Source organism: Balaenoptera borealis, assembly GCF_965194805.1.
Source record: "Balaenoptera borealis genome assembly, chromosome: 12".
Lineage (NCBI taxonomy): Eukaryota > Metazoa > Chordata > Mammalia > Artiodactyla > Balaenopteridae > Balaenoptera > Balaenoptera borealis.
In genome coordinates, this window is record NC_138869.1 from 53,273,796 (window position 1) to 53,286,075 (window position 12,280).

General features: G+C 36.0%; 1 protein-coding gene across 6 annotated transcripts in view; it reads right to left on the reverse strand.

The window, feature by feature from the left end:
• Positions 1-12,280, reverse strand: part of GOLGA4 (golgin A4) — a 113,713-nt gene that overhangs the window by 77,739 nt on the left and 23,694 nt on the right. For 5 of the 6 annotated variants that reach the window (XR_014232867.1, XR_014232868.1, XM_082348283.1 and 2 more), the window contains exons 3-4: positions 9,442-9,540; positions 5,376-5,441 (exon numbers count right to left, since the gene is read on the reverse strand). Coding sequence is in view for 3 of the 6 variants with exons in the window: in XM_082348283.1 (XP_082204409.1) it covers positions 5,376-5,441; positions 9,442-9,540 (165 nt within the window). In the remaining 3 variants the exon portion in view is untranslated. The remainder of the gene's footprint in view (positions 1-5,375; positions 5,442-9,441; positions 9,541-12,280) is intronic. The other variant, XR_014232866.1, reaches the window with a different exon arrangement.

Sequence of the window (12,280 nt, forward strand, 5' to 3'; positions counted from 1 at the left end):
TATTACATTGTGATATATTACATTTCAATTAAAGGATTTTTTTTAATTAGCTTTTTCCACACTCTGTTTCAGCAAGGAGTGGGCCATGTGCCTAAGTTCAGCCAATAATGTACACTATAAGTGGGAATCTAAAGGATGGAACCTTTGGGAATTCCCTGGCGGTCCAGGGGTTAGGACTCCGTGCTTTCAGTGTTGGGGCCCGGGTTCAATCCCTGGTCGGGGAACTAAGATCCCACAAGCTGCATGGTGTGGCCAAAAATAAAATGGATGGAACCTTCTAGGAGAGATATTATTTTCCTGATAAAAAGGAATATGCCTTTTGTCCTGTCAACAATGGAGATGCAATTCCTGGAGGCCAAACTTGTAACTGTGAGGGTGAAAGGCAGTGGGGAGGATGAGAAGGTAAAGGAGGGGGGGACAAGAAGCCAAACGGAGAAGGGTCCTTAATGACTGCCTGTCTCTAGCCCTTCTGCTATGTGAAAAACTAAACTCCCATTGACTCCAACTATTGTCAGGTTTCTGGTACCAAAAACATTCACTGATTTATAACTCATTTTTTAAAAAGCTGATGGGGGTTAGAGAAGGAGAAATGTATAAACGAAAATAAATGAACACAGAGTTACTTTTAGCTCCTTTCTGTCTCCCCCACTTTACCTTGTTTGCATTCCTCCTTTTTATTTCCCCAACAGTGTTGTTGTTCAGACCTTTATCCTCTACCAGCTGGATATCTGTAGCAGCCTTCTGTTCTCTTGCCTCAAATCTCTTACCTACCCATCTGCCCCTGCCACATGGTCACCAGGATTGTCTTCCTAAAACATAATTCAGATCATTTCATTCCAATTCCTAAACTGAACTCCCACTAAATATAAAGTTCAAAATCCTTAGCTTATACTCAAGGTTCCCACTTCCCAAGACCCATTTCTCCGTAAAACCACCCCTTCATATAACAAAAACTTGAGTTCTAACAGGTAACTTCCTGTTCCCTGAACAAATGCATCCTTGTGTGCCTCTGTACTATCACCCAAACTTTCCCTGTGCATGGAAACTCAGACATCCTTCAAAAGTGAGCTCAAGTTTCTGCTCTTCCAGGAAACCTCAGATCTCACCCATCAGAAACAACCCTTCTTAATGGCCTAAGCACTTTACCAGGACCACTACTGGAGCACATACTGCATTCTGACTCACCATTAGTTACTTACTTGCTGATGTAACAACTAACTGAATTGTTTATGCCTTAGAACAACTACAGAGACAATACAGCACAGTGGTTAAGACTCAGACTCTGACCAAAACTCCATGATTTGAATTCCAGCTTTACCATTTACTAGCTTTAGGACCTCTTTGTTTCAATTTCCTCATCTATAAAACAACACTACTCTAGTAGGTTGTTATGAGGATTAAATGAGTAAAAGCATTTAAAATAGTGCCTCATATGCAGGAAGCACTAAATACATTTTCCTATCATTATATCTGCCACACACACCCTCACCCCAGACTTTATGCTTTTAGAACAGAATTCAAATTCTCTAACTCTGTAGTCTTGCCTCAGTGCTTTCCACAAAGTAGGTAGTTAGTACACATTTGTTCAGCTGAACCTTAACCTGGCAATATGATAACGATGATCTAATGGGACATCTTTAAATACTCAATGCTTGATCAAAATGATATGTATCACTTTTTATATATAGCATATCTTATTCTAGAAATCATCAAAAAGCATTAATACATAATCAATAACACTCAAGAAGGAAAAAATGAAAACATACATCCACAAGATTTCTACAATAACGTTTATGATAGTTTTATTTGTAATAGCAGAAAACTGGAAACAGCCCAGGTGTCCATCAATAGGTAAATAACTGCAGAATATTCATTCAAACGAATCCTACACAGCAATAGAAAGGAACAAACTACTGATAACCACAACATGGATGAAATTTCAAAAACATAATGCTGAGTGAAAGAAGTCTTCCACAAAAGAACACATACTTATAAGGTCACTTATATAAAGTTCTAAAATAAGCAAAACTAATGTGTTGTATGGTGGAAAAAATTACAACAGGTTGCCTCTGAGAGGGAGGACCATAAGGGAACTTTCTGGTGTGTTGATAATCTTCTATAACCTGTGCATGGGTTTGGCACATACATTTGTCAAATGTATGTGTCGATGTACAAATCAGTCAATGTACATTTGAGGTTTGTATATTTCATTTTATATAAAATTCACTTCAAACTAGAAATTACAAACACTGAACTCTAGATAATGATATACATACTAAAACATTAGTACTGTGGCCTGTGACTTACTCTGAAAGGCATCAAAAAAATAAAATGGATTGAGGGACGAATAGAGGAATGAATATATGGACAGATTTGTGATTTAAAAAAAAAAAGTACAGGACTTCCCTGGTGGTCCAGTGGTTAAGACTGTGCTTCCACTGCAGGGGGCATGGGTTCAATCCCTGGTCAGGGAAGTTCCACGTGCCGTGCAGCGCAGCCAAAAAAAAAAAGAAAAGTAAAATATCAATGATAGAATCTAGGTGGTAGGTATACAGATGTTCACTTTATAAAGTTCTTTCAACTTTTCTGTATGATTGAAATTTTTCATAACAAACTGTTGAAAATAAAATTAAAGTTAAAAGCAGTATTCAAAAAACGGCAACAGAAATTTCAAAATTTAATTATACTACTATAATTTCTCTTTTTTAAAAAATTCATAGGGACTTCCCTGGGGGTCCAGCGGTAAAGAATCCGCCTCCCAATGCAGGAGATGCAGGTTGGATCCCTGGTCGGGGAACTAAGATCCCACATGCTGCGGGGCAACTAAGCTCGCGTGCCACAGCTACCGAGCTCGTGTGCCTCAAGGAGACAGCCCATGTGCCGCAAACTACAGAGCCCACGCGCTCTGGAGCCCACGTGCCACAACTAGAGAGAGAAAAAACCCACACGCCACAACTAGAGAGAAGCCTGCGTGCCACAACTAAGACCTGAAGCAGCCAAAATTAAAATAAATACATAAAATTTAAAAAATTTTTAAAAATTGACAGAGGTTGACTTGCTTTTAAAAAAAAATCATAAATGATTTTCAAAACCAGACTTTTTCCTATAGTTAAAAAAAATAATAGCATATGAGAATGGTCATTTAAATCCCTATGATTTGCTCTATTCAATTTAACAAAATTCAGTTGTTATTTTTTATTGTTTTTGCTGAAGTATAGTTGACTTACAATGTTATGTTCATTTCAGGCATAAAACAGAGTAATTCGATATTTTTATAGATTACACACCAAAGTTATTACAATATTACTGACTATATTCCCTGTGCTGTACATTACATCCCTGTAACTTATTTATTTTATAGCTGGAAGTTTGTGCCTCTCAATTCCCTTCACCTATTTCGCCATCCTCCCCACCCTCCTCAGCTCCTGCAACCACTAGTTTGTTCTCATTTTGTTTTAACAGCATATAAACTTAATGAGGCAATACATGGCAAAAAATTATAGCGGGGTAGACTGATGTTTTTGTCTATCTATGATAACCCCACTATCAATAACTAGCCACTGGTGTTTGGGCAAATAATTTAAAGTTTCATGCCTGATAGCTCATCTACACAATAAGAGGGTAATACTAGATCCTAGATTCATCCTAAACTGCTAAAACACTAAAACTATGATCCAATAAAACTATTTCACAGCTTCTCAGATAAGGATGAGTGCTCATACATACCTGTTTTGCAAAATATATTTTTCTCTATTACATGGTGGCATACACTATTTTCAAATATCTGAGTTTTATGAGTCTGTTTGAGGTAAAATGTCAACTACCTGCATTCCTTTGGAAATGAATGAAGAATCATTTTGATTAGCTGAATTTTGTGTACTGCATTAAACAATTTAAGAGTTAACTATTTAACAGAAATTTTTCTGAGATAGGTATACTGCACTTTTCTGCCTTCTTAAATAAGGACAGTGAGTAACTCTTTTTAATGACACCCCCACCACAATCATTACACTGTGTGCCAAAATCTATTGGTTTACAGAGGATGTTCTACCCAGTAGTAAGGGGGTCACGGGCCGCTACACTTTATAAACTCTTGGGCTTGCTTTTCACCATCTCTTCTCCCTTGGTATCAACTCTGATTTCCTGCTGCCCAACCACAGTAAGCATTCTACCCGCTTTGGGGATACCCACCATTCCTAATTTGCTAACAACAACCAACAACCAACTTGTCAGAAATTTGTATAAAAGTAAACAGACTCTGAGTGAAGGTGTCTCCTTGTTATGAGAATTAAATGAGATCATATACATAAAATGCTTAACAATGACACACAGTAAACTCAATAAACACAATTAACTTCCTGAATGTCACCCATGTTCATTCTTCACCTTAATTAAACTTAAATCTCTCCTGAATTTGATCATAAAGCTGGTTATCTAATTAATATTCCTTCAAGATCACTGGATCTGTCCAGTACCATTTAAATTGATGCCTCCCAATATTTTACCCCTACCTCAAGGCACTAATAGAAAATGATTTATTTGTAGAGGACTTAGGGGATGCTGCTCAAGGCCCAGGGACGTCGTGGACTATGCCCAGAACCTGACCGGCCTCCCTGAAAAGAATGAGACTCTCAGCTCACAGGTAACCTGTGCATGGAGTATGGAAAGCTAGACAATACTTTAGAATGTTTAATCTACATGAGTTAGTTCAGAAATTGCCTGTGTTCCTGCTCCAGGTTCACAGAATCAGAAATGTTATTGCTCTACACAGAGACTGTTGAGAACAGCCAGGTTAATGATAATAATAATCACTAAAGCCAAAGAAAATAAATGTTCATCTCAGACACTGCTATCATTAAGATTTTTTTTAATGAATTAAAAAAATTCTTTCTTTCTTTTTTGGAAGGAGTCAAAAGAATGTTACATGAGCCCCACTCTCCAAATAACTTTTTAAAATCAAAGATAAACTAAATTCTCTGGTAGTAAGATACTCTGCATTAGAACAAACTTTAAAAGAAATCCCATTTTCTTCACATCTCCCTTCTAGAATATGTAACTCAACATGTCTTTCAATATGACTTACTCCATAATCTTTTACTATAAAATCAGAGTCTTTTTTCCCGAAGTTTTCTCTTCAGTGCCATTAGTTTTTTAAATGAGTAATAATGGAATCTTACATGACTGGTATATATATACCTGTATTGCTTTCATTTTAAACTTTTTCCAAGAAACCACCAACAAACCTGGATTTACCATAGACATTGTATCAATGTTCAGACATCACTGTTTCAATGTAAAGTCAAATGCTAATAATACAGATTGACTGACATCCTGAAATGACTTGCTCTTTCTTTTAAATAACATTAATAACAGACCTGAGGAGTTGTGGGTTCACTTCCATTAACACTGTCGGGAGATTTCATGGCTTGGATAGATGCATTCTAAGAAAAAGAAAGAAACATTGTAAAGAAAGGATCAGAAAACTAAAAGTTTAAAACTGTTAAGAACAAAGAAAGGTCAAGTACCAAAACCTATTAGATACATTTATCTGTTAAACAAAATTAGTAATTGTTCACTTATTAGAATTTTTCATGCAAGGCAAAACTAGTATGGTAAGTATTTTAGAAAATTCATTTTGCTATAATATCTGTAACTAAATAGCAAAGATTAGTATGCAGCCAAATTTATTTCAAGCTAATCACATACCTCTCCCCATTCCAATCTCCCCAGTTTTTTCCCTCAATATGAAGTTAACATCAGGGATTCAATTAGCAAAACTCATTCAAGTAGAAAACTATCCAGAAAAAGTAACGTCAATTGTTCCTTACAGTAAAATAATATTTAAAGTTATTTGGGCTAAGCTCTGAAAAATATCTTGGTAACAAGAAATGGAAATGCCTCATTCATTTGAAGCCAGCAGTCTAAATGAAATTGTTATGACAATTTTCAGAAAAACTTATAATTAAAAATAATTTCTTCCACATATGAAAGCTTTTTGTTTTGTTTTGTTGGTATGACAAATGCTCCAAGTTACACAACATTCTACTGATTACATCATACCGGCGTGAGTTCCATAATGGATGATATTCTTCGAGATTCAAAATTCTACGTTGCATTCATAATATACTAAGTGTCTAAAATTAAAGCTATAGAAGCAGCTCATGATAAAATAACTTCCATGTTTTAAACAAAAGCATTCAACCAAATACTAGCCACTATGTTTCAGTAACTTGAAAATACATTTCCCCTACAACTCTAGGGCTAACCAAGAAAGGGTCAAATATATGACTCTTCTTATTCTTAAATACAAGTGGAGAAGGCACTCAGCTTTGCAAAAGTGTTCTCAAATTTTTGAACTCTCATTAGGTATTTGATACTAGGAAATAATTTTAGGTGTGATAAATGTATTGTGGTTATATACTTTTAGTCTTTATCTTTTAGAAATATATACCAAAATATTTAGATAAGATATCTGAAATTTGCTTCAAATAATCCCACGGGAATGGGCAGAGGGTATCTGCATGTGTGGGGAGGGTGGGAGTGGTGTGGTTAGGGAGGTATGAGGGGATGGTAATAAGATGGCCATGACTTATTAATTGTTGACACTGGATAATGGATACTGGGGAAGGGGGAAGAAATCTTATGTGACTCATTACTATTTTCACTCTTGCAATACATTTGAATTTTTTCCTCATAAAAGTTTAAATACCTTCTCCCTCTGACATAAAAAGAGTTATCAAATTTTATCAGTCCAAGACACTTCCTTAAAGTTACATAGGGGAGAACGGTTGGGGAAACATAGGAATTAACTTTTATCTTCCTGCTGTCTGCCATTTCAAAGAATTAGAAGTCGTATACATGGCATATTATTTGTGTAGCATCATAATTAATGCTTTCCAGCCCTAAAAATATCCTACACTACACACTATAAAATAAAAAACATACTTCAGAGAAATCAGCAAGTCTCTCTGCCAGGCAGTATACCGAAAAGTAAGTTACTGTTAAATTATGGAGAAAGCAAATGAAAGGGCTCCATAAAATATTTAGGTCAGGAAGAAGAGCGGCAAGAGAGTCCATATTCTAAGTAAATTACTTGACACATGATTGTGGTCCATACAAAAAAAGCTATTCTACAATTGTCTGAAATATCACCCTACCAAACAAACAGCATAACATTTAAAAACTTTTCATCTCTGCATCTATATTTCAATTTACTTGTTATACTATATATCTAAATAAATGCAAGACAGCTAAGGAAAGTATTGGCCTCTGTTACCATGTAAATCTAAGTTAGGAATCTCTAGAAACAAAATTAGAGATTTTATCACTACCTGTAATGCCTTCTCCATTTCTGCCCAGCAAATTCTTATTTGTCTTTCAACTTTCAAATGCCCCTTATTTTGTGAAGCTTCATATGGCTGGCCTGAGGGGCTAACACATTTCCTATGCCTGTATTTTGTTCTACGAAGACTTAATTCCTTTGCATTGTTAAGTGTATTCTGACATCTTTGTCTCCATACTAAACTATAAACGCTCAGAGGGCAGGAACCCTACATTTTGCCTGACTGTAGTAGAGGCTCAGTAATTGCTTGTTAAATCTTTATACAGTTACTTCCTTCAGTGTAAGGAGACTTCTGAAGGCCTCCCCCAAGAAAGAAGCCTAAAGAACTAGCTCAACACATGTCACTACTCAGTCACCAACACTTTCTCCTGGAGGCAATTCTTAGATAACAGGAAAACATTTCTAAAGTGCATTTAACTTAAAAGCACACACAGGTTCCCTGCCAGGTTTGTCTTCAATTATGGTGTTTTGTGTATGTGTGTTGTTTTTTTGTTTTTTGTTTGTTTTTAATTTTCAGCCGCACTGCGTGGCTCACGTGATCTTAGTTCCCCGACCAGGGACCGAACCCCGGGCCCAGAGCAGTGAAAGCGCTGAGCCCTAACCACTGGACAACCAGGGAATTCCCTTCAATTAAGTTTTGTTCAATCTTTCAACAACTACTTTTGACTACCGAGCACTAAGGATACAGCAACTTTTAGAATTTGGGGTAAAGAGATGCATTTTTCAAAAAACTGAATTAAGGAAAAGTCAGCAGTTGGTGAAATAAAATAATGAATTAGACGCTCACTAAATTTTTATTCTACTATAGGTTATGCTATGGTTTTATGTGAGGAGAAATAAGTTTTTATCTGAACAAAACAAAATTTAAATAAGATTAACGTAGACTTTCAGTCTACTTAAATTATTTTAAATAGTTCTAAAGCCTCCATTTTAAAATTATTAGCATTTTTCACAATAGGATAGGCACTCAATACAAATCATTTTATGTTCTAATGGAAGTGGGCCTAGGAGAAGCTCTTTTTTGTTGTTGTTTTTTAAGGTTCTATTACTACTACATGAAGTGTAATATCCTTTTATGTTTTTAAAATAAGTTGGTAAGTTATCTCTAACTGGGACTCCTGTCTCCCTCTCAAACCAGTACTGAAAACAGTGAGGTGTTACTTGTAGCCAGAACCAAGGAGAGACCATTATACCTGAGAACCAAGCTAAGGCATTATGAGAACTCTGAGCTGCCTCCTTTTCTAAAACCAAGTTTAGAATGTAATATAAGATTGCTACTGGCCATATGCAGACCAAGTCTTTACTGGCTGCAATTGATAAATACAGAAATGTTCTAACTTCATTACCAGCCACTTAATAAATTAAACCAATTCTCACTGTTTAAAAAAACCTCAATCCCAGTTCAGTCGGTGTCCATTCTAACAACAAAAGCTATCCTTACTAAGCAATCAAACATCTCTAAGTTTTAATTTGCTAAATTAAGAACTTAGATACTTTATGAAGAAAGTCTACTTTCCCCAAGTGAAATTATCAATATATACAAGATTCAAAATTGTATGAATTCAGTCAGTTGAAAAATAAAGAGGTAACTTTTTCCTTTCAAATGTTGAATACACAGAAAACTGGTACTCTCCCAAAATAAGATGCAATTACTTGTTACAGTAGACTCCACCTGCCTACTCAATGTTGTTTAATTATGGATTTACATACAATGCATTTTTCTTTCCTAAAAATGTGAGTCACATCTCAAAATATTCTTGGCCTCCTACCAACAGATTCCTAGCAATGCATACCTCTTTTAGTTAATGAGCAAACATTCCCTAGGGAGAAAACTTAAGAGTTTAGACCAAGTGAAAGTATTCTTCACTACATTAATGAAAACAGTGTTATTTTGTTGCTGTTAAAAAGCTAGCAAAAAACACACCAGCCATCAGAATTCAGCAATTTACTCTCTGATTTTTTAGAGCGAGGTTAGCAACAGGGCACTGAAGATGCTTTGAGAGATGGTAAGTGACAAGCAATGTGAGATCTGCTTCTAGAATTATCAAATTACTTTGCTTCCCCACAAAGGGAATGCAGAAAGCGGTGGAAGGACTCACCACACCGTCAGTCTGGGTTTTAGGCTGCTTGGAGGAATCCAAAGCAAAGATAGTATACTCAGAGAGAAAAGCAGGCTCTGCTATCATCCCGGCTAGGAGCTGTCTCATTCAGTGCAATGAGCAGAGGTATAAAAATAAAACAAAGGATGAAAGACAAATCATAAGGGCATGTTGCAACGTGTCCTCACCGCACAGCACACACAACGCTATAATGGCCTTGTGCTACCACCACTGCTGCCACCCATCACTCCACCCATAGAAACAGTAAGTTGCTGGGAAAGGTCAGGAAGGGAGATGAGGTGAGCTGTTTTGGATCTCAAAACTCAACTTTAACCAACTTGCTTATTGGCATACAAATGATATATGCAACAGGCACCACAGCACACAGCACATCTGGCAATTCAGTATGAGAGCCTATACCAGTAAGAACAATACATGGTAAAGAACACAAAGCCTTAGTATAACAAATATTGAGCCACTCATTTTTATATATTCAAAAAGACAGCATGGAAATTTATGGGGAGTATAAACACATAAAACTTTAAATAATCATTTATTTCTACTTATATACAAATACAGTTTTCTCCAATACATACAGAAGAAACTTTTGAAACAAATTTATAGTAAGTTTTAAGGATAAATTCTATTATACTAGCTCTTTTGATATATATTCTCTTCTGAGCTTCAATTTTCTTTCAGAAACTGTATACTATACACCAAAATACTAGTTATCATGAACTAGATGTATAAGAAATTATAATTAAAATGAACTTTTTCATGGTGGGGGTTACACAAACATACATATGTGATAAAACTGCATAAAGCTACACACACACACACACACACACACACACACACACACAACAGGTGAAATCTGAATAAGCTCTGTGGATGTCACAGAGGTTACCAATGTCAATTTCCTTGTTTTGATAGTGTACTATAGTTATATAAGATGTTACCTTTGGGAGAAACTGGATAAAGGGTACACAGAGCCTCCCTAAAAAGAAATTTTTTAACCTCCCATGAATCCGATTATTTCAAAATAAAAACTTTAAAAAACAAAAGTTTTGAAACATTAACTTAGCAGTTAATGTATGTTATTATATAATATATAATAAAGAATTATGTCATAAAATAAATGTCTGCAAAAGTTTAAAAACTGACACTTTTCATCTCAGTGCTCTAGAGTTCTGGATAACGACTAGAGCCTTCACTAACTCTTCATCTGGTCCTACATTAGAGGCCACCTTACAGATGAGACAAATTTTTTTTTTAAGTCTTTTTTGGTTATGTTAATAACTGGTACTCTTTGGGTAGGATTCAAGAATTGATCTTAAAACCCTAAAATTTAGTGTCAGTAGTATACTAAAATACACTAGATGCCTGTTTGGCTCTAGGGTATCATTCTATTCAAGTTTCCACTCCTGCTGAAAATCTTACTCTCCCGGAAACTCAGAAAGGTCATCTTTTGAGTGGATGTTATCTTAAGTTAAATGCTATACAAATTCACTCTTCTTAGGCTTCCAAAGTTAATTTTTGAAATGAAGTCACTTTTCATATCACATAAGGAAATAATTTAAAATTTCACAGTTAAGAGTAGATTTGGAATTTTAAGAGAAAAACACAAAAGCTGTATAGAAACCAGTATAGAAACACACGCTGACCAAACATTTCAAAAGAAGGTGCTACCAAACAACAATTTACATTCCATGCCATAGTAAAAAAGCAAAGTGTGTCGAAATTAGTTTCCACTGACAGCTATTTCAAAGCCTAAAGAGGCTTCCTCCCCACTTGTGGTCCTTGTCATTTGCTTCTTATGCCTATCAAAGTCTCCCAAGATTCAGTTCTCAAAAATCCTCAGTAAGTCTGTCTCAACTCTTTCAAACTTTGTTGAAATTCTAATCCAAATCTGCTAAGAATTTAATTCGCCTCTTCTGTGTGGTCCCATCAGTTGAACTAACACTGACTAAAGTTTTATGCATCTCAACATTCATGACGACTACCTAAAACTCCTATCAGATATGTGGTGAAAGCTTTCAATCTATCCTCCATGTCTCTTACTCTTTAGATAATTATCTATCTCTATCTCTGTGTTTTTGGTGGGATTACTCAGTATTCTTTTCAAATTCCCTAATTTTCCCTTGAACTGGGACCAGTCTGAGTTTTATTCTGATTTACATTCTTATATCATTTTTTTTTAATTTCCAGGATTTCTAATTGGTTCTTTTTCATATCTACCTAGTCTATTTTTTGGCCTGTTTTTTCCCCACAATTCTCTGTTCTTTTTAAGAAAACTATTACTTCACTTATCCTACTGAAAATACTTGTTTCAAAGTTTTATCCAGACTGCCCTTTTACTTATTCTAATTTCACCTGGAATAAATTGATATCCCAATTCCTATTTTTATTGGCTGTCTTCTTAGCATTTATTTTAGCATTTTCATTTACAGGCTCATTTTGAGGAAGGTATTTTCCTTCTCCTTCCTCCTGTGCTCATCCCTCCTTATCCAGTCAATCTGATTCCCTGGGCCCCAGTTTGGGTTTCCTGCCCTATCGCAACACAGGTTATCACAGACTCAGTCACTAAGCTGATGCGAGGTTTGTTCAGTTGTTGGTCATGAAGCCTCCCTAGAGACAGCAGCTTCTCACAATGGGCCACAGAGAGCTCTATGCATCAGCTGGGAAACGCTTTCTTCAACCTCCTTTCACCAGTGCCATGAGCCCCACTTTAGCCTCTGCCTTGCAGCACCAAATCAAACTGTGGCAGCACAGAACCCTCCCAGTCCTTCTCAACCAGAGTTCAAAGAGAAAATTAAATCCTAATGCCAGCCGAAAGGCA